Source organism: Bos grunniens, chromosome 10, assembly GCF_055505025.1.
Source record: "Bos grunniens cultivar Pamir isolate PY7600 chromosome 10, Bosgru_T2T1.0, whole genome shotgun sequence".
Classification (NCBI taxonomy): Eukaryota; Metazoa; Chordata; class Mammalia; order Artiodactyla; family Bovidae; genus Bos; species Bos grunniens.
The window spans coordinates 67,947,843-67,972,063 of record NC_141174.1 but is presented as its reverse complement, the minus strand read 5'-3'; the positions used below and the strand labels follow the sequence as shown (position 1 = coordinate 67,972,063).

Below are 24,221 nucleotides of genomic sequence, written 5' to 3'. Positions count from 1 at the left end.
CTTTATAAAATATCTTGGTTTCACTGTAGTCACATTTAAAGCATTTTTAAAAAGACCATGCGAATCCTTCATTAAAGCTCTAAAAATATGCATAAAAAGAGTCTTCCTAAATGACAAATAGAGTCCACCTTACAAAACAGGATAAACTGCCGTATTAAAGTACTAGAGAAAAAAAAAAAAAACACTAGCCAGTAGCTCAGTGCAGACAGGCTTACTTAAAAGTTATCTTTGTTTTATGAGAGGTAACCTCAATAAAAAGGATTCAGGGAGCTAGTCAATTGGTGTTTTGTGGCTCATTAGCAAAGATTCAGTACAAATTTAATAGTTAAAGAATAAATTTTAATTACACTAGTTGGAAAGACCAATAAAAAGTGTTAGATCTCTGAATTTAATTTCTTTTCAGACTAAAATAAATTTGAGTAAAAAAAAAAACAACAACAAAGTTTTACTCAAATTTAAGTTACACATTTCTAAGCAAAAAAAAAAAAAAAATCTACGCTTTATAACTGAGAGTTCATTCTTTAATCAATCTGGTGTCTCAGATGGTAAAGAATCTGCCTGCAATGTGGGAGACCTGGGTTCGATCCCTGGGTCAGGAAGATCCCTTGGAGAAGGAAATGGCAACCCATTCCAGTATTCTTGCCTGGAAAACCCCAGTGACAGAGGAGCCTGGAGTCAGTCCATGGGGTCGTATAGAGTTGGACATGACTGAGTGACTTACAAACACCAATAGTTAAAGTATGAGTTATTTTTTTGGTGAGTGGCCTTCTTAGATATAAAATATATAACTCTTTCCCATAATCCAAGTTGTATATAGTCTTTTTAACTGAAATCTGAAGTTTATTCATTCAGCTGAAGTTTCATATTCTCTTAAACAACACATTAAAATAAATCAAATTATACAAAGTGTTATATACTGTTACATTATACATATAAAACTTTTATTCATGTTGATGTATGACAAAAACCATCACAATATTGTAATTATCATCCAATTAAACTAATTTTTAAAAATAAAAAAATAAAATAAATCAAATTAAATGCATCTTTGTCTACATTTATAATAGTTTCTTTAAAATACACTTTTAATACATTGTAGGAAAAAATCTTAGATAGTCTGGTAAAAACTATCTGCCTAGAAATGTCCTCTTCTCCTCTCCATCCTGGGAGTGATCCAGGGTAGAAGTTGCCATGTCCCGGTAGTAACCCCAGCTTTTGCTAGGTTGGATGAATTGGTTGGACCAAGGGTGGGCACCTAACCCAAGATGGATCAGTTGGTCTCTTCTCTAGGATTATGGAATTGAATCACCCTCTCAATGACTAGCGAAAGGATATGATCTTAGGAATCAAAGAAGCTATCTACCAGGAGGATTCTTTTCATAAATTTTCTTTTTCACTTAAACTAGATTTCCATCACTAGCAGCCAGATTTAACTGTTTATTATACAAAATTTCAAATGTTCTAAAGACGACTATTATAATGAACCCTCAACAACTAACTTCAATAATGATTAACTCGTGACTAATCCTGTTTCATCTAGAACCTCACCTACTTCCCCTCACCACTGAATTAAATCACATCAAATCATTTCATCTGTGAATATTTGTATATATAGCTAGTATCTTCTTGTGACAATATATAAAATCACATACCTTGTTTGACATTCTGTATATGATTTTCATAGTTTTCTGGTGGAACTTGAGTGTGAAACACGGAGAAAAAGGTATCTTCATGCTTGTTACAAGAAGGATCTAGTGATTTAAACATCATTTGTTCAATATCATATGTTAACATATATATATGGAATCTAGAAAGACGGTACTGATGAATGCATTTGTAGGGCAGCAATGGAGATGCAGATATGGAGAACAGACTTATGGACATGGGGCAGCAGTAGGGGGAGAAGAAGGTGGGACAAATGGAGAGAGTAACATGGAAAAAATATATACACTGCCATATGTAAGACAGACAGCCAGTGGGAATTTGCTGTATGACTCAGGGAACTCAAACTGGGGCTCTATAACAACCTAGAGGGGTGGGATGGGGTGGGAGGTCAGAGGGAGGTTCAAGAGGAAGGGAACCTATGGCTGCTTCATGCTATTATATGGCAGAAACCAACATAATATTGTAAAGCAATTACCCTTCAATTAAAAACAAATGAATTTTTAAAAAGCATTTGTTCAATACATACAAAATAAATAAGGAATCGTTTATGTGGACAGTTGTTTTTAAAAAACAGATAAGATCTAATAATGTCCTCTGCAATATTCCTCAACTTCCTCTACACGTTTCTTAAGACAATGTCACTTTCAGATAGAAATGATAATCATCTTTGTACACATGAGCCACTGAAACCGAGAAATCAAAGCCAGTCAACAGTTTCCGTAGAACTTCTGTGCAAGAAGTATGCACCAGGGTGTGCTAAAATATCACATGAATTACCTGGATATAATATACCAAATTCTAACATTCATAAAACAGAGAACATGCACACTGAATAACTTTGTGTTTCTACTCCTTATTTTAGATCCACAAGGTGAGATTTCAGATATATGAGCCGTTATTAAAATAACAGAATGTGTTTGAGAGAAAACTGGAGAGACACTTGGCAGTTAGCTTTCCTTTTTTTGATTCTCTTGGGATACTACACATAAAAATTTAAGAAACTGTGTTTAACTCTTTTTGTTTAATTTAATTTGTCTTATGTTCCATTAAGCTAATTTAGACAATGTATATTTACAAGAAACAGCTAACATAAATAAATATCACTTTGCCTTAACATGAAAGAATCTGTCAGGCTGTGGCCCAGAAATGTTTTTGCTTAAGAAAACATGGCATGTCTTGAAGATATTAGAGGATTCACCACCTACCTCTGAAACAAACCTGATTCAAGCACCTGCTTGGAGATGATATGGGCAAGATACATTCACCATGACACAAACACCAACAAATTCAAAACATACAACTTCTGATAGTAAAAACAAATTCATCAATTCAAATTCCCTAATTTGGAATTCATAATAATGTAGCGTCGCATCACCAGGACTGACAGTACAACCATAATCCTTGTTCATTGTTTGATGGGTTAATCTAGCAAATTAGTGGTATAAGCCTTACAAGAAGACAGGTAAGCTACTTAGCAGGCAAAAAGTTTTGAAGTTCTTTTCAAACTTTAATTTTTTTGCAACCATTGTTATTAGGGTTCTTAAATATTCATTGAAGCATACAGCAAGTCAGCAATTTGGCAACATGCTGTTATTGGTTTAAGTTGCATCATATATCCAAAGTGGTAATATATTTTTGATCACATAATTCCTCTTTAATAGCAGTTTCACTTAATTTTATACTAAAGTACCTATAGAGACATAAAAATATGAAAACCTGCAAATCAAAAAACTATTATAGCAAGGTGATACTGAAGGTTTTAAACCAAGGAGTTTTTCTTAGCTGAAATCATTCATGTGACCCTATGGCTCTTCATGCATAGTCTCAGGATATAATTGCCTCAGACAGAATTGGTACAGCTAGGGTACAGCCCTCAGAGAAGGCAATGGCAACCCACTCCAGTGTTCTTGCCTGGAGAATCCCAGGATTGGCAGGGTTTGGTGGGCTGCCATCTATGGGGTCGCACAGAGTCGGACACGACTGAAGCGACTTAGCAGCAGCAGCAGCAGCAGGGTACAGCCCTAACACAAAGGTCTCATAGCTTAGCCTTGAGTTTAAAAGACAACAGTTGTAAAAGAAAGATATTCAACTGTAGAAACTCAACTTCTTAAGAGGAAAAAAGCATTTTCTAAATTACAAAAGTCCTTCATTAGAAAGCTCTTCCTTATAGTAAAAAGCAAACCAAAAAATCTAATTCATGTAGGAAAAATGATGGAATTAGAAAATAATGATTTGATAAACACCATAATAATAACTGACTCAGGTAGAAATTAATGAATAACAGGATAACAGCCCCAGAGTATCCTCCCACAAGATAATTTAGCCAGTGCAAAAAGGAAAACTGTAACTTTACAGTGGAGAAACCTAGCAGACACCACCTTAACCAAATGATCAAAGTTAACGTCACCAGCGATGGAACAATCGACATCACACACTTCCTGTTATGATTCATTGAGAATACAGTACCACTTCTATGGGGTTTCTGCCAAAAATACATAACCTGAACCCAATATGTGGAAACATAAACAAACCCAAACTGAGCAACTATCTACAAAATAACAGACCTATAGCCTTCAAAAATGCCAATGTCATAAAATACAAAGAATGACTAAAGAGACATGACAATTAAATGCAATGAAAGGGCTTGAATTTTCTTTTGGTAGAAGGATTTAAGTGGGACAACCGGTGAACCATGAATAAAGCCTGTTGATTGCATCATAGTATTGTATCAATACTAATTTCCTGATTTGTGTGTGTGTCCATCTGTAGAGAAGATGACAGAAGATATGGTAAGATGCTAGTACATGGAAAATCTGAGTAAAGGGTATTTGCGAATTCTTCATACTTTTGAGACTTTCAATCTGAAATTATATCAAAATTAAAAGTTAATAGGTAGTTTTTCAAATGTCCTCACTACAAACATTTAGCTAAAGGGAAAAAAGAAATCTTCCTTCAGAGATCAAGGGTTGAGCACAATTTTTTTATTAATTTTTTATTGAATGAAAGATTCATTAAATTCTACAGTGTTTTACAAATTTCAATACGAGTCTTGAAAGAGGAAGATTGGAGGGTTGATTTAAGTTGCTTCCTGTCACCTAGGGAAGAAAGCCCATCTCAGACAATGGGAAAGACCTAGAAGAACATCACTGGGATGAGTTTAGAGTAGACACAAGTGACTCACAAGTGAGACTGCTCCCTGGAACTCACCCTTTTGGAGGTGAAATCCTGGAGTTAGGTTGAGATCATCAAAGAAAATGGGGAAACCAGAGCACAGGGGGCTCTGCCTCACTGAACACCTGGAATTCTAGGAGACTCCACTCACAGGGCTCACACCTACTCCTGATGCTCCAAAGCACCAATGGCAGTGGGGCACGTTTTAAGGGAGGCAGGGCACGATATAGTCACCCTTTCTTTTTCCCTATCTCTTTTTCATTCTCTCCCCTACTCCTAATACACACACACATGCACAGAAACATATGACATACAATTGCATGGCTGGCCTGGAGCATGGACGAGAACCAGGAGTGCTTGCTTTCCCCTAAGAATTAGAAACAGACCCCTTCCCAGCGCACATCATGACACCAGCCAAAAATGCACACAGCCAGGGACTTCGCTGTGGTCCAGTGGCCGGGGCTGCGTGCCCTAAGTGCAGGGGGCCTGGGTTCAATCCCCAGATGGGGAGCTGGAGCCCACATGCTGCAACTAAAACTTGGCACAGTCAAATAAATAAAATTAAATAAATAAAAACAAATATTTTTTTTAAATGCACACATCCAAATGTCCCATGCAATTAAGAACCACCCTGTTAGACTACAGAGAAAAGTTCAATAAACTCAAAATATCAAAACAATGCCCACAGTATTACAGATTTCTATATTGGCTTTTAAAGCAGAGGGCTTATAAAAGATTCTGGAGAACAAAGGAAAAGCACCATTTTCTAATTAACTATAAGGTCAATGAGGAAATAAGAGTACAGTAACAACATGTAGAGAATAATGATAATGACACATAAGAAAGAATGCAGTATAGAGCTAAGTCTATATTTAGAAACAAATTCATAGCAATGATGCCTTTATCACATTGTTAGGGACTGAACTCTATGCCCCCAAAATTCATATGTTGAAGCCCTAACCCCTAGTGTGGCTGTACTTTAAGGAGATTAAAGTTAAATGAGATTATTAGGTAGGGTTCTAACCCAGTAGAACTGGTGTCCTTACAAGGAGAGGAACAGGTACCAGAGGTGTCTTCACCCTCACCTCTTCTCCCCCTGGGCCCCAAGAACAGGCCACGTGAGGACACAGTGAGAAGGTCCATAAGCCAGGAAGCGAGCTCACCAAAAATGAGTTTTCCAGTACCTTGACCTTAAACGTATAGTCTCCAAAACTGTAAGAAAATTAACTTCTGCTCTTTAAGCCACTCAGTCTGTGGTATTTCTTTAATGGCAGCCCTAGCAGACACAGATTTTAAGAGAAAATAAAAAGAACTTAACTAATTTAAATGAAGAAATTAATTTAACTGAAGAGAAAACAAGTTCAAGAAAAGAAATAATCAAGATAATCGCTAGAGTTAACAAAGAAATTCAAAATTGATTTACAAAAGTATAAAAAGACAAATCCTCGAGTATAATTTTAAAAAGAGAAAACACTCACTGCTATCAAAGTGGCATGGTACTGGTAAAAGAGCAGCCACAAAGACCACTGCAACAGAACGGAGGCTTCAGAAACAGACCCAGAAAAGCCTACTCAACTTATCTTTATTTATTTATTATTTAGTGACTGTCTCCTTTACATCCATTATTTTGCTGAACATTCATAGCATTACCACAATACAGAGTAGCATTACCTCCATTTACAGATGAGGTAAATCAGGCTCAGAGAGGCAAAGTAATTTACTCAGAGTCATACAGATAAATGGAGCTCGATTTTTGTGGCTTAATACTCCTCCTTGAGAACTATTCTGAGCCTAGCATTATTCTGAGCCTATAACTGTGATTTGTTGTTGTTCAGTTGCTCAGTCTTGCCTGACTCTTTGCAACCCCATGGACTGCAGCACGCTAGGCTTTCCTGTCCATCACCAACTCCCGGAGCTTACTCAAACACATGTCCATTGGTCAGTGATGCCATCCAACCATCTCGTCCTCTGTTGTACCATTCTCCTCCTGCCTTCAATCTTTCCCAGTATCAGGGTCTTTTCTAATGAGTAGGCTTTTCACATTAGGTGACCAAAGTATTGGAGCTTCAGCCTCAGCATCAGTCCTTCCAATGAATATTCTGAGTTGATTTCCTTTACTGACTAGTTGGATCTCTTTGCAGTCCAAGAGACTCTCAAGAGTCTTCTTCATCACCACAGTTTGAAAACATCAGTTCTTCAGCACTGAGCTTTCTTTACAGTCCAACTCTCACAGCCATACATGACTACTGGAAAAACCATAGCTTTGACTAGACAGACCTTTGTTGGCAAAATAATGCCTGCTTTTTTTTTTTTATTTTTTTAATTTATTTATTTTAATTGGAGGCTAATTACTTTACGATATTGTAGTGGTTTTTGCCATACATTGACATGAATCAGCCATGGGTGTACATGTGTTCCCCATCCTGAACCCCCCTCCCACCTCCCTCCCCATTCCATCCCTCTGGGTCATCCCAGTGCACCAGCCCTGAGCACCCTGTCTCATGCATCAAACCTGGACTGGCGATCTGTTTCACATATAATAATATACATGTTTCAATCCTATTCTCTCAGATCATCCCACCCTTGCCTTCTCCCACAGAGTCCAAAAGACTGTTCTATACATCTGTGTCTCTTCTGCTGTCTCACATATAGGGTCATCCTTTCAACTTATCTTAAAAGAGCAAGACTTCCGAATAGCAAGAGGATAATCTCTTTAACAAATGGTGCTGGAACAACTGAATGTTCACATGAAAAAAAAAAAAAAAAAAGGAGCCAGACATAGACCTTACATTTTTCACAAAAATGAAATCAAACTGGATTATAACCCAAATGTAAAATGCAAAACTATAAAAATAGGATAAAAATCTATGTGAATTTCAGTTTAGTGATGAGTTTTTATAACCACCACCACAAGTATGATCCATGAAAGTAAAAATTGATAATTTAAACTTTATTAATATTAAAAACTTCTGCCCTGCAGAAAAGACAAGCCACAGGCTGACAGAAAATAACTTGCAAAACACATATCACATAAAGGACCTGCATCCAAAATAGACAAAGAACTCTGAAAACTCAACCATAAGAAAACAGACAACTCACTAAAGAAAATATAGATATGGCAAATAAACACCTGAAAAGATGCTGAACATAGTTTGCCATTACAGAAATATAAATGCAAATTAAAACAATGAGATACCAATAAACACCTATAAGAATGGATAAAATCCAAAAACGTGACAATACCAATTCCTGGCAAGGATGCAAAACAACAGGAACTTTCATTTTTGCTGGTGGGAATGCAAATGGTACAGTCAATATGGAAGACAGGCAGTTTCTTTCAAAGCTAGACATTTATCATATGATTTAACAGTCCTACTCCTAGATATTTAACCCACAAAATGGAAATTTTATGTCCACATAAAAACCTGCACACGAATGTTTAAGAAGCTTTATTTATAATCATCAAAAACTGGACACAATCAAGATATCATTCAATAGATGAAGAGAAAAACAGTGATATTGTCCATAGAATGAAATGCTATTTAGTGACAAAAAGAAATTAGCTATCAAATCACAAAAAGATATGGATGAATCTTAACTGTATACTGCTAAATTAAAGAACCCAATCTGAAAAGGCTACTTACAGAGTGATTCCAACTTTACAACATTTGGAAAAGGTAAAACTAGAAAGACAGTAAAAAGATCAGTGGTGGCTAGGGGTTTGGAGGAAGATGTGCAGGTTGAATGGGGATTCACCCAGGGGATCTTTAAGGGTGGTAAACCTATTCTGTATGATACCATAACAGTGACTACATGACACTGCACATTCTTGGAAACCTGTAGCTTCACAGCACAGAGAGTGAACCTTAATGTACGCAAACTATCAAAAGATTATTTAGGATGTAATAAAATCCCAGGACAAAATACAGAATTTGGTTAAAAAAAAGAAAAACAATCTGTGTTACTGATGTACAAATTAATTTCACTGAAGAGGATGGAGGGAAGAATGCTCACTTTTTAAGTAAACTGGAAATGAATAGAGTCTGCAAGACTAGAGGCAATAGAAATTGCATCTGAGCTTTTTACTCCAGTTGATTAGGTTACGTCCTCAAAAATTCTGATATCACTACACACGTACAGCAGAATTGAACAATTAACTAAATAGACGGCCGATGGTGAGAACCAGGTTTTTCACTGTTGGAATGTAGGTTATACACGAGCAAGAGGAAAAGTCAAGAATGATCCATGTGGTAATAAAGTCAGAGACATCAATATGAACCTATATTTAGCTTAACATAGAGAGAGATGGTTATACATAGAAATATTTACAGATATGTGTATAACAGGTTAGCATACACACAAATACTTTCTTTCTCAGAAGCAACAACTCCCCAATAGCCACAAGTTGATCAAGCATCTAGATCTGGTTTCTAATATCATTCTCCAATGGGAGGAACCAGGGCTTCTTGGAGAAAGAGCTGATTTTCTAGGACTTACGTAGGAAATATAGAAGACGAATCTGAAGCATCTTACAGTGGCAGAGAGTAAGGGAGTGCACACAACAACAACAAAACTCACAATGGAGGAAATACGACAAAGGGGCACAAAAGCCAACTGAACGAGCGCCCAGTGGCCAAACGTGGGAAACACTGGAGCAATAAAACAAAGCAGTATTGGATTATAACCCAAAGTAGAAAACAAATATCCACATCTATAGTGATATAAGAAGAAGGCAATGGCACCCCACTCCAGTACCCTTGCCTGGAAAATCCCATGGACGGAGGAGCCTGGTAGGCTGCAGTCCATGGGGTCGCTAAGAGTCGGATACAACTGAGCGTCTTCACGTTCACTTTTTACTTTCATGCATTGGAGAAGGAAATGGCAACCCACTCCAGTGTTCTTGCCTGGAGAATCCCAGGGACGGGGGAGCCTCGTGGGCTGCCATCTATGGGGTCGCACACAGTCGGACATGACTGAAGCGACTAAGCAGCAGCATAGTGATATAAATAAATAGGGAGACTAGATGAATGGGAGAATGAATCTGTATTCCCACACTGAATAATTCACAATAATTTATTTGAATTCTCTGCCATCAAAGAAGTGACACATAACATCCGCACTCCTTAAGTATGAGATGTGCATAGTAACTTTCTTCCAAAGAAGATAGTAAGGAAAAAGGGAAATATTGGGAAAATTTACAGTACAGAAATCTGACAAATATCAATACTTCCTTAGCCAGGTGACCAAAGTTAATATCAACAGTAATGTTATACTGGTAATACAATGTGATGTGATGAAAATGGCACTTTAACTCTGTGGTCTTCCTCCCAAGAACATACAACACAAATATAATCATGTGAAAACCATGACATAAGTCACAACTCCCAGAAATTCTACAAAATACCTGACCAGTATTCCTCAAAACGGCCAAGGTCAACAAAAACAAGAAAGTTTGAGAAAGTGCATAGCCCAGAGTAGCTTAAGGAGACATGAGGACTAAATGTAATGTGGTATCCTGAATGGGATCTTGGAATAGGAAAAGGACATTAGGTAAAAACTAAACATCTGAATAAAGTATGGACTTCAGTTAATAATAACCAGAGATCAAATTGCCAACATCCACTGGATCATCGAAAAAGCAAGAGTTCCAGAAAAACATCTATTTCTGCTTTATTGACTATGCCAAAGCCTTTGACTGTGTGGATCACAATAAACTGTGGAAAATTCTGAAAGAGATGGGAATACCAGACCACTTGACCTGCCTCTTGAGAAACCTATGTGCAGATCAGGAAGCAACAGTTAGAACTGGACATGGAACAACAGACTGGTTCCAGATAGGAAAAGGAGTACGTCAAGGTTGTATATTGTCACCCTGCTTATTTAACTTATATGCAGAGTACATCATGAGAAACGCTGGGCTGGAGGAAGCACAAGCTGGAATCAAGATTGCCGGGAGAAATATCAATAACCTCAGGTATGCAGATGACACCACCCTTATGGCAGAAAGTGAAGAGGAACTCAAAAGCCTCTTGATGAAAGTGAAAGAGGAGAGTGAAAAAGTCGGCTTAAAGCTCAACATTCAGAAAATGAAGATCATGGCATCTGTTCCCATCACTTCATGGGAAATATATGGGGCAACAGTGGAAACAGTGTCAGACTTTATTTTGGGGGGCTCCAAAATCACTGCAGATGGTGATTGCAGGCATGAAATTAAAAGACTTACTTTTAATTTCCTTCCAAGGCTTACTCCTTGGAAGGAAAGTTATGACCAACCTAGATAGCATATTCAAAAGCAGAGATATTACTTTGCCAACAAAGGTCCGTCTAGTCAAGGCTATGATTTTTCCAGTGGTCAAGTATGGATGTGAGAGTTGGACTGTGAAGAAAGCTGAGCGCTGAAGAATTGATGCTTTTGAACTGTGGTGTTGGAGAAGACTCTTGAGAGTCCCTTGGACTGCAAGGAGATCCAACCAGTCCATTCTAAAGGAGATCAGTCCTGGATGTTCTTTGGAAGGACTGATGCTAAAGCTGAAACTCCAGTGTTTTGGCCACCTCATGCGAAAAGTTGACTCATTGGAAAAGACTCTGATGCTGGGAGGGATTGGGGGCAGGAGGAGAAGGGGACAATAGAGGATGAGATGGCTGGATGGCATCACCGACTCGATAGACGTGAGTTTGAGTGAACTCCGGGAGATGGTGATCGACAGGGAGGCCTGGCATGCTGTGATTCATAGGGTCGCAAAGAGTCGGACACAACTGAGCGACTGAACTGAACTGAACTGAATGTATCAATATCAGTTCATTAATTTTAACAAATGTACCATACTAATCTTAATAAAAGGGAAACTGGTTATGGGTATATGGAAAATCTCTATACTTTCTATATTTCTAAAATATATTCTATATTTTTCCTATAAATCCAAAACTGCTAAAATTAAAAATTAACTTTATGAAAACTCTAGATTAAAAAGAGAAACAAACACTTAACAAAATTAGAAGAAATGGGGCATGTAAACAATAAGAAGGAGAATTATCATTTTTAAACACTAATGGAAACTTTAAAATCTCAGTGACATGGACATATTGCCAAAATTGACTCCAGAAGACTAGTAAACTGAAATACAATAGTAAATATGAAAGACACTGAAAAGAGTCGGAGAATCGCCTCCAAGAAATTATTTGAACCAGATGGTTTTTTCCAGTGAAATCTTTCAAACTTTTAGGGAACAGAAAATCCCCATGTTATACAAACTGTTTCAAAGCATGGAAATAAGTAGACAGCTAGTTCCATTCATTTTATGAAGTTAACATAGCCTGAAAAAGCATAGACACAACCATTACTAACGCCCCCACTACCTGCTACCCCATGACATACATACACGTGGGCACACACACACATACACACACACAGAGCGAATCTCACTCACCAATATAGTTGTGAAAATTCTGAATAAATTCAACCATTCATAGCTGGTACTAAATTAAAAGAATAATCCTCCATAACCAAGAAATTCATTGATCTAGTAACAGAGTAATTTAGTAATTAAATCTATTAATTTTGAAACATTGGTTTGTCAAGAAGAAAAAAGTTTACAATAATTTAAATAGATATTGAAATACATTGCATAAATCCCAACACTTAAGTCTTTACAAGGTTCTCAGAATAGGAATAATTATTGAAAGGACAAAAAAAATATGTATTATTTCCAGGTGATTATAAACTAACAAAACTCAAAGCAAACAACTAAAGATAATTAGGATAAATAAAATAATTATCACTGAGGGCCTGAGAAAATCAAACAGTAAGGCAGAGAGGGCAAATCTTCCTTTCCTCTACATTTTAGTTCCACTCAAGCTTTCAACTAACTGGATGATGACCACCCACAATCTGGAGAGTAATACACTCCACTCAGTCTACTAATTCAAATGCTAGTCTCGTCCAGAAACACCCTCACAGACACACCCAGAAATAATGTTTAAACAGACATCTGGGCATCTTGTGATCCAGTCAAGTTGACACATACAATTAGCCATCACAGACACTGGGGGATGATGAAACCATCAGCCAAGACAGAGAAAATATACAAAAGAAGGAATGGGATGTAAGGAGAGGGAGAGGAGAGCCAGCAGGGAATGATGAATCCAGTAAAAATGTTACTATCTGATGAGTGGTCAACTGTGTCAGATGCTACAGAGATATCAAATAGGATAAAAATCAGGAGTAAGTCACTAGATTTAGAAGTTAGGAGGACCACTGATAAAGTAGTTCCTATAGTGTGATAAAAGAAAATACAGTTGGGAAGTAAATGGAAGTTGACCAGGTAGCACCAGTAGGTGCAGACTATTCACTCAAGAAATCTGACCCTAAGAGAGGAGGGAAACAGAGTGGTACCTGTTCGGGAGTATAATGAAGAACCGACGGAGGAGGTTTTACACGCATGTTTAGTTGATTTGGGGCTTCCCTCATGGCTCAGCTGGTAAAAGAATCCACTTGCAATGCAGGAGACTTGGGTTCAGTCCCTGAGTTGGGAAGATTCCCTGGAGAAGGGAAAGGCTACCCACTTTACTATTCTGGCCTGGAGAATTCCATGGACTATATAGTCCATGGGGTCGCAAAGAGTCAGACACGACTGAGAGACTTTCACTTAGTAGATTTGAGGGCTCTTTGATTCTGTTTTATGGTCAAAAGATTTAAATGTGGTTAACTGAAGGGAAGGACCCAGAGGAGATGAAAGAGATGAAGGTGGTAAGAGACAGAAAAACTAATGGGTCAGGAGCCAGGGGCAGAGTGAAAAGCACAGAATATTACTGACTTCGGCCTTGGAGAAAAAGAGCACGCATCCTCATTTAAGGGAAGAGGGAAGAGGGTGGAGAAGCACAGTCAGAGTGCAGTTTAAAGGCAGAAAGTAAGAGTGGACCCACCCAGTTGATCCATTTTCTCTGAACACTAAGACTGCCTGGGCTAAGGACTTACAGAAGAAGACTGGAGGTTAAGCACACAGTAGTAATTCAGAAGAGCCATACTGGAGAATATAAGAGAAACCGCTAAGCTATACTGAGAATCCAGCAGAGTTTAAAAAAGAAAAGACTCCTTAGCTATACCAGTGAGCACAATTATGTGATTTTCTCCCCCAGTCCTCTGCAAATCAGAGCAGAAAGAGAATACCAAATTTTCTTGGAATATTTCATCTTAACATCCGAGAGTAGAAGCAACAATTTCCTGAATTTCACAGAAAAGCACTCTAAAAGAGGTATTTGCAAATTTTGAGAAACCTAATTGATTAAAATGTCACTGTTTTGTATTTACACAAACTTGTACATTTGGAGCTGGAAACACAAGTCACAAATGTAACAGAGGCAAAAAAGAATAACCCTTGTCCAAAACACCGGTAACAATCCCATCACTAGATATATTTGTCTCAGAGAGTAGTGAATTTTATCTCTATCCGTCAGATAAATGCTATAAACTAAGGGAAAACTCCTAGTTCAGTAATTTCATATTTCTCTAGAAAAACTTTAAAGTGATCCTTCAAAAACATGGTGAGACAGACTTTTAAAATATTTCTGAGACGTCTAGAAAGTACAATACTGTCCCTTTCAAAACCTCAGTATGGGTTATTATCTCACTTATAAAGCTAAAATATGGTTTTAAAAAATTACTGTGGTTTTTATCTTTCTGTTAGAGCCAAGTCCTCATTTGTGTTCAGTACCTATAAAAAATACACAAGTAACTTTTCTTTTTACTGTTGGTTATTTGTGATGTTAGAAAGGGACTACAGTGAATTTTATGTTTGGGGGGCTGGAAAGCAGGTTGGAAATTGCCATTCTGCCACTAGCCTGAAGTCCTTTGAGTTACTCTTAAGTAAGAAGTTCAGGAAATGATCGGGGAAAATAAAGAATACTCATTCTAAGATTTTTCCTTTAGTTTAAAGGGGAAAAATTAAAAGAATGGTAAATAGTAGGTCTGGATAATTGTAAATGTGTGTTTAAAGTTCAAGTCTAAATAAGCCTGGCTCTAAATTCAAGAGGTGCTCTTAAAGCAGTATTCTAACTAAATGCCGCCACCTACTGGACAGTTTACAAGGGTTTGCGCTTTCCTGGTAACAGAGGAAAAAATGACTGTGGAGGAAAACAGAGCAAACGGTTTCCTGTTTTCATAATAAGCTTTACAGGAACACTTTACATTTTATGGCTATACATAGGTTTGATGAAAATAATTGCTTAAGTTTTAAATTTTTTTACATTTTTAATTAAGAGGGGATAGCTGAAGTTCAGAGAATTATCTGGGAAAGAAACTACCCTCAGGATGGAACAGATACAAGTAGTGTCACACCATTTCATGATATGAGACTATGTTGTAATAGTAGAAATATGAGACTGTCAAAATTAGTGTCATGTGGTCAAATCGGACTCTTGCTTTTCTGTTCATTTCTTTCACATGTGCTAATAATACATTTCATAAACTGAAGATTCCAAAAGTTACCTCTTTTGGAATAAGCTAATAATTTATGTTATGTAAAGTGTTTCAAAATGTATAATTAGGCTAATAACATAATCTATAGTAAATGCTGGTTTCCCAGGTGGCGCTAGTGGTAAAGAATTCGACTGCTAATGCAGGAGATGTAAGAGACGTGGGTTCAATCCCTGAGTCAGGAAGATCCCCAAAGAAGGGAATAGCTACCCACTCCAGTATTCTTGCCTGGAGAATTCCATGGACAGAGGAGCCTGGTGGGCTATAGTCCATGGGGTCACAAAAAGTTGGACACTTAGCACATACTAAATGTCATCTCTTTTGGGTTTTAAGATTTTTAAAAATCAGATATGTGTGACTACTGAATACATGTCTATGATGAAAAGAGCCAGCAAGAAGCTACAAAGACAGGAATATAGATCAATGGAACAAAATAGAAAGCCCAGAGATAAATCCACACACCTATGGACACCTTATCTTTGACAAAGGAGGCAAGAATATACAATGGAAAAAGACAATCTCTTTAACACTGGTCAACCACTTGTAAAAGAATGAAACTAGAACACTCTCTAACACCATACACAAAAATAAACTCAAAATGGATTAAAGATCTAAACATAAGACCAGAAACTATTAAACTCCTAGAGGAGAACATAAGCAAAACACTCTCTGACATACATCACAGCAGGATCCTCTATGACCCACCTCCCAGAATATTGGAAATAAAAGCAAAAATAAACAAATGGGGCCTAATTAAAATTAAAAGCTTCTGCACAACAAAGGAAACTATTAGCAAGGTGGAAAGACAGCCTTCAGAATGGGAGAAAATAATAGCAAATGAAGCAACTGACAAACAACTAATCTCAAAAATATACAAGCAACTCCTGCAGCTCAATTCCAAAAAAATAAACGACCCAATCAAAAAGTGGGCCAAAGAACTAAATAGACATTTCTCCAAAGAAGACATACAGATGGCTAACAAACACATGAAAAGATGCTCAACATCACTTATTATCAGAGAAATGCAAATCAAAGCCACAATGAGTTACCATTTCATGCCAGTCAGAATGGCTGCGATCTAAAAGTCTACAAGCAATAAATGCTGGAGAGGATGTGGAGAAAAGGGAACCCTCTTACACTGTTGGTGTGAATGCAAACTAGTATAGCCACTATGCAGAACAGTGTGGAGATTCCTTAAAAAACTGGAAATAGAACTGCCATATGACCCAGCAATCCCACTGCTGGGCATACACACTGAGGAAACCAGAATTGAAAGAGACACGTGTACCCCAATGTTCATCGCAGCACTGTTTATAATAGCCAGGACATGGAAGCAACCTAGATGTCCATCAGCAGATGAATGGATAAGAAAGTAGTGGTACATATACACAATGGAGTATTACTCCGCCATTAAAAAGAATACATTTGAATCAGTTCTAATGAGGTGGATGAAACTGGAGCCTATTATACAGAGTGAAGCCAGAAAGAAAAACACCAATACAGTATACTAACGCATATATATGGAACTTAGAATGATGATAACGATAACCCTGTATGTGAGACAGCAAAAGAGACACAGATGTATAGAACAGTCTTCTGGACTCTATGGGAGAGGGCGAGGGTGGGATGGTTTGGGAGAATGGCATTGAAACATGTATATTATCATATGTGAAATGAATCGCCTGTCCAGGTTCAATGCATGATACAGGATGCTGGTGCACTGAGATGACCCAGAGGGATGGGGAGGGAGGTGGGAGGGGGGTGCAGGATGGGGAACACATGTACACCCGTGGCGGATTCATGTCAATGTATGGCAAAACCAATACAATATTGTAAAGTAAAAAAAAAGAAATTCGCCTCCTATAGAAGACTAGTCATCAAAAAAATCTAATAAATCTGAAGAACAAGGAATACAATAATAACGTCTCTTCGTTCTGGTGAACTGGTCAAGTGTGAACTAATCAAGACAGACGACATCAAGAATGAAGAACAACAGACACTTGCTTACCCAAAAGTGTCTTTGATCCCATTTCCTTTTTTTTTTTTTAATTTTATTTTAAAACTTTACAATATTGTATTAGTTTTGCCAAATATCGAAATGAATCCGCCACAGGTATACACGTGTTCCCCATCCTGAACCCTCCTCCCTCCTCCCTCCCCATACCATGAAGCAACTGACAAACAACTAATCTCAAAATAAACAAGCTGGTGCACTGGGACGACCCAGAAGGAGGGTATGGGGAGTGAGGAGGGAGGAAGGTTCAGGATGGGGAACACAGGTATACCTGTGGCGGATTCATTTCGATATTTGGCAAAACTAATACAATATTGTAAAGTTTTAAAATAAAATAAAATTTTAAAAAATATATACAAGCAACTCCTATAGCTCAACTCCAGAAAAATAAATGACCCAATCAAAAAATGGGCCAAAGAACTAAATAGACATTTCTCCAAAGAAGACATACAGATCCCATTTCCTTTTATACTGACCCTACTTTTACATCTTATCTGCTCTGCACACAACAAACACTGCCAATACATAATAATCAACTAAGAATTCAAAATCTAAAAACTGAAACTTTGAAATAATAATATTTAAGCAATGACTTTCTCTGGCTGTAGCTTCTAAGCCTCTAGTAACTCCAGCTTTCAGCCCATGAAGGCTAAAAAGATTCCATGTTAGAAATGTAAATGTCTAAGGGTCTACAGTAGTCACGTAACTCCAGAGGTACAACTGTGAACTCCATGTTGTTGTTGCTGTTCAGTCACTCAGTCATGTTTGACTCTCTGTAAACCACACGGACTGCAGTACACCGGGCCTCCCTGTACCTCACCATCTCCTGGAGCTTGCTCAAACTCATGTCCATTGAGTCTGTGATACCATCCAACCATCTCATCCTCTGTCATCCCCTTCTCCCCCTGCCTTCAATCTTTCCCAGCCTCAGGGTCTTGTCTAATGAGTCAGGTCTTCACATTAGGTGACCAATGTATTGGAGCCTCAGCTTCAGCAGCAGTCCTTCCAATGAATATTCAGGGTTGACTTCCTTTAGGATTGACTTAACCATATAGACCTTTCATGGGCTTTAAAAATTAAATATATTTGATAGCTCAAATTTGTGAAGAAAGGCCAGATGAAAACCAAAGTCTTGCCCTCCAGGGCCAAAAGCTCACTCAGTAGTGAACCCTGTGACCAAAAAGGCTGATGTTAAAAGGCTACTACCATGGATTCCCATATGGAGTGGCCTGACTTAAAGTCCTTGCTCCAGAGTCAAGCACAGCAAGTGTGACCTCTTAGAAATGCGTTAGTGGATAAATCAGCATTTAACTCCTGCATTCTAGAATACAGATTTTGATCATTGTTGTTCAGTCACTAAGTCATGTCCAACTCTGTAACCCCATTGACTGCAGCACACCAGGCTCCTCCGTTCTCCACTATCTCCTGAAGTTTGCTCAAATTCATGTCCATTGAGTCAGCGATGCTATTTAACCATCTCATCTTCTGCTGCCCCCTCCTCCTTTTGTCTTCAATCTTTCCCTACTGAACAACAAAGGAAACCATCAACAAAACGAAAAGACAACCTACAGACCGGGAGAACATATTGGCCAACAATGTGACCAACATTTCCAAAATGTACAAACAGCTCATATAATCCAACAGCAGAAAACCAAACAACCCAATAAAAAAATGAACAGAAGGCCTAAACAGACATGTCTCCGGAGAAGACATACAGATAGCCAATAGGCACATGAAAAGATGTTCCATTACATCACTAATTACTAGAGAAATGCAATTGAAAACCATAATGAGGTATCACCTCACACCATTCAGAATGGCCATCATCAGATAGTCTACAAATAATGAATGCAGAAGGTGTGGAGAAAAAGGAACTCTCCTCCACTGTTGGTGGGGATGCAAATTGGGGCAGCCACTATGGAGAACATTAGGGAGCTTCCTTTAAAAACTAAAAATAGAACTAACATATGACCCCGCAATCCCACTCCTGGAAGCCCTACTCAGAGCCAGTCTAATGCCCAAGCAATACTATATGACCAGTTTAGATGATGTAGCTTAAAGGATTTAAAAAGTGTTCTGCCAAAAAACACCAACTCTTCCCAATCACTAAAACATTCATTACTAAGAAGGTTAAAATAAGTTATATGATTCACAGCACTTCTGCAGAAGAAGAAAAAGAAAAGAAGGAAGAGGAGGAGGCAGATCACAATATACAGTTGATTCCTGAACAATGTAAGTTTAAATTGCACAAGTTCACTTATACACAAATTTTTCTCAATAAATGTGTACTACAGTACCACACAATCCTTGATTGGTTCAATCCACAGACTTAAATTGAAGAAAGTAGGGAAACCACTAGACCATTCAGGTACGACCTAAATCAAATCCCTTATGATTATATACTGGAAGTGAGAAATAGATTTAAGGGACTAGATCTGATAGATAGAGTGCCTGATGAACTATGGATGGAGGTTTGTGACATTGTACAGGAGACTGGGATTAGGACCATCCCCAAGAAAAAGAAATGCAAAAAGGCAAAATGGCTGTCTGAGGAGGCCTTACAAATAGCTGTGAAAAGAAGAGAAGCGAAAAGCAAAGGAGAAAAGGAAAGATATAAGCATCTGAAAGTTCCAAAGAATAGCAAAGAGAGATAAGAAAGCCTTCCTCAGTGATCAATGCAAAGAAATAGTGGAAAACATTAGAATGGGAAAGACTAGAGATCTCTTCAAGAAAATTAGAGATACCAAGGGAACATTTCATGCAAATAAGAGCTCGATAAAGGACAGAAATGCTATGGACCTAACAGAAACAGAAGATATTAAGAAGAGGTGGCAAGAATACACAGAAGAACTGTACAAAAAAAAAAAGATCTTCACAACCCAGATAATCACCATGGTGTGATCACTGACCTAGAGCCAGACATCCTGGAATGTGAAGTCAAGTGCGCCTTAGGAAGCATCACTACGAACAAAGATAGTGGAGATGATGGAATTCCAGTGGAGCTATTTCAAATCCTAAAAGATGCTGCTGTGAAAGTGCTGCACTCAATATGCCAGCAAATTTGGAAAACTCAGCAGTGGCCACAGGACTGGAAAAGGTCAGTTTTCATTCCAATCCCAAAGAAAGGCAATGCCAAAGAATGCTCAAACAACCATGCAATTGTACTCATCTCACATGCTAGTAAAGTAATGCTCAAAATTCTCCAAGCCAGGCTTCAGCAATACATAAACTGTGAACTTCCAGATGTTCAAGCTGGATTTAGAAAAGGCAGAGGAACCAGAGATCAAATTGCCAACATCCACTGGATCATCAGAATAGCAAGAGAGTTCCAGAAAAACATCTATTTCTGCTTTCTCGACTATGCCAAAGCCTTTGACTGTGTGCATCACAATAAACTGTGGAAAATTCTGAAAGAGATGGGAATACCAGACCACTTGACCTGCCTCTTGAGAAACATGTATGCAGGTCAGGAAGCAACAGTTAGAACTGGACATGGAACAACAGACTGGTTCCAAATAGGAAAAGGAGTACGTCAAGGTTGTATATTGTCACCCTGCTTATTTAACTTATATGCAGAGTACATCATGAGAAACGCTGGGCTGGAGGAAGCACAAGCTGGAATCAAGATTGCCGGGAGAAATATCAAGAACCTCAGATATGCAGATGACACCACCCTTATGGCAGAAAGTGAAGAAGAACTAAAGAGCCTCTTGATGAAAGTGAAAGAGGAGAGTGAAAAAGTCGGCTTAAAGCTCAACATTCAGAAAACTAAGATCATGGCATCCGGTCCCATCACTTCATGGGAAATATATGGGGCAACAGTGGAAACAGTGACCGACTTTATTTTGGGGGGCTCCAAAATCACTGTAGATGGTGACTGCAGCCATGAAATTAAAAGACGCTTACTCCTTGGAAGAAAACTTATGACCAACCTAGACAGCATATTAAAAAGCAGAGACATTATTTTGCCAACAAAGGTCCGTCTAGTCAAGGCTATGATTTTTCCAGTGGTCATGTATGGATGTGAGAGTTGGACTATAAAGAAAGCTGAGCACCAAAGAATTGATGCTTTTGAACTGTGGTGTTGGAGAAGACTCTTGAGAGTCCCTTGGACTGCAAGGAGATCCAACCAGTCCATTCTAAAGGAGATCAGTCCTGGGTGTTCATTGGAAGGACTGATGTTGAAGCTGAAACTCCAATACTTTGGCCACCTGATGGGAAGAAGAGACTGACTCGTTTGAAAAACACCCTGGTACTGGGAAAGATTGACGGCAGGAGGAGAAAGGGACAACAGAGGATGAGATGATTGGATGGCATCACCGACTCAATGGACATGAGTTTGGGTAAACTCCAGGAGTTGGTGATGGACAGGGAGGCCTGGCGTGCTGCGTTTCATGGGGTTGCAAAGAGTCGAACACGACTGAGCGACTGAACTGACTCGTGGATGTAGAACCACAGAGACAGGTGGCCAATACACTTATACTTGGATTTTCAACTGCACGGGGGCCAGTGCTCCTAAACACCATGTGTTCAAGGATCAACTGCTACATACACACAAGGGGAGTAGAAACACGTGCACAGAAGTAACTAGCTGGTCTCATAAAGCAGGACTATGAGAGAATAGGAAAAGGACAAATCAGTAACAGATTTTTATAAAAGGTTGCAGAGGCCTGAGTGAGAAACCCCATGGGATGTCATCACACAACTAGGGGACTGTGAACATAAACTAGGTGTCTAGAGGCATCCAAGAGGTACAGCAATTACCAGCAAAGACATGCTTGGTCTACTTCCTGGTTTTTCACTCCTTGTTTCCTCATCTCTGAGCAGACACAAACCCTAGAACACAAACCCTAGAAGACTCTTGAAATGTACTCAAATTCACCATAGTTTCATATTGTCCTACCTAACATGATGGTTTCTCCTAAAGAAAAATTAAACTCACAAAGAAAAAGAAAACTGAATTGAGAATTTTACTTTAATCCAAATATTCTATGACTCTGAGATAAAAATAATGAATCAATTTTACTCACCAACAGTTTCTTCTGATGCAGCAGTCAAAGCTAGAAACTTTTTTGTATTTTCCATCTCCTCATTACTTTGCAAAACTTCATCATTTTTTGCAGACTAATAAAAGAGAATAAAAGCTTAAACATGGGGAAAGAAGGCAACTGTATTCACTGATATATTTTTTTTAATTCTAAGATGGTTTCCAATTCTGTTCATAAATACAGGTCATTTTTACTCCTTTAATTAGGAAATCTGTTCATGTTTCCTATTCCCTCAAAATTCTGTCAATGAGCATTCCCAGTTAAGAGTTGGAATATGTCTATCTCTATATGATAATTACCTTGCTTTAAGTTTCTGTTTAATAATAAGCAAGTTTCATACATTTCAAAATTGGTATTATTTTATTATGATTCCAGTTATAATTCATATTTCCAAGCAAGTAAAAATTTGCTTTGAAATTCAACAGAGGTAAGTGATAGACTAACTTTTCCTGCTAAAATGTATTTTTCTAGCTTAAAGCACTGCATTTTATATACTTACTTTTCCATCCCATTGGTCTTCCTGGGAACCCTGTAAAAATGTATTCTTAACTACTTTACTGTTAATTCACATCATTGCCTGGGAAATTTCCTAGGAAGTCAGTCAACTAATCAAGGTAGAATTTATAAAAAACAATCCATCTGTTGTTATAATGTTCCTTATCTTAAAAGTGCAATAGCTATACACAAGTCAGTGCCAACATCTGGTCAACTTCCACCCCTCAATACTACAGAGAATAAAAGGTCCAAGAAGGCCAAGGAGAGTTAATCAAGCATTAGAAATTCACTAAGACAGAAGTATATAGAGCATGGTCACAGACCACAGGCATTTTACAGCTTCCCAAAGAGACCTTGACCAGCATGTGAAATAGTCAACTCCTCGCTTGCTTGTCACAAAAGTTTACTCAAGTAATAATGGTAACCAGGGGGTTAGATTTTTTTGTTTTTGTGTACTGATCTCCAAACTGTAAGCTTGCTGAAGAAAAAGCTGACATATATAGCTGATGAACGTAGGCACCAAATTCCTTTCTATTCCAGATATGGAGGAACCCAGGCGCCCAGGCCAGACACTGGAGAGAGAAGCCTATTGTGCTGTCTGTCCACTGGCGAGAGAAGCCTATTTTGTTGTCTGGGGAATGAAGACGCTCAGGGCAGTGCCCGAAATCTGGAATCCTGCAAAATCACCTTCTCCAATTCCAGAAAACTCTCTCTCTCACTGCTCCCTCACCCCATACACACATATAAACACTACTGCCCTACCTCCACAAAATAAATTAAGGCAGACCACACTAGCACTACCAGAGGCCACGCTATTCCTACTTATTAGAGGAAGTTGCTTCTCACATGTCAGCACAAGATTATACAATTCTTACCTTAAGTTCCTCCCACAGCTTTATTCTCATTTCTAGACCTTGCTTCTTAATTTCTTTTTCTCTGTATTGTCTCTTCACCAATATCTTGTCAAGCCTCTTCATCTTCTGAATTGCATCCTGAAGTTGAAAATCTAATTCTTTTAATTCAAATTCATCTGTATTATGTTGAAAGTAGGAATGAGCATGAAGTTTATTAAAATCATAAAGCTTTTTTTTTTTCTTGTTTTACTTTTACTATTTGTTCTTTCATTCAACAAATGTTTATGGTTGGTGTAATAACTAACATTGGTGTCATGTATCTTGGTTTGGAAAAAAGTGAAAGTGTTAGTCACTCAGTCGTGTCCAACACTTTGCCATCCTATGGACTGTGGCCTTCCAGGCTCCTCTGTGCATGACATTTTCCAGGTAAGAATACTGGAATGAGTAGCCATTCCATTCTCCAGGGGTTCTTCCCAACCCAGGGATCAAATCTGGGCCTTCTG

The 24,221-nt window shown here is 38.2% G+C and overlaps 1 protein-coding gene across 22 annotated transcripts in view; it reads right to left on the bottom strand.

The window, feature by feature from the left end:
* Nucleotides 1-24,221, bottom strand: part of FSIP1 (fibrous sheath interacting protein 1) — a 210,666-nt gene that overhangs the window by 163,449 nt on the left and 22,996 nt on the right. For 21 of the 22 annotated variants that reach the window (XR_015134956.1, XM_086321953.1, XM_086321952.1 and 18 more), the window contains 3 exons: nucleotides 23,740-23,894; nucleotides 22,352-22,445; nucleotides 1,653-1,751 (listed from right to left, as the gene is read on the bottom strand). The exons of the other annotated variant lie outside the window; for it this stretch is intronic. Coding sequence is in view for 20 of the 21 variants with exons in the window: in XM_086321953.1 (XP_086178079.1) it covers nucleotides 1,653-1,751; nucleotides 22,352-22,445; nucleotides 23,740-23,894 (348 nt within the window). In the remaining variant the exon portion in view is untranslated. The remainder of the gene's footprint in view (nucleotides 1-1,652; nucleotides 1,752-22,351; nucleotides 22,446-23,739; nucleotides 23,895-24,221) is intronic. 22 annotated transcript variants of the gene reach the window in all.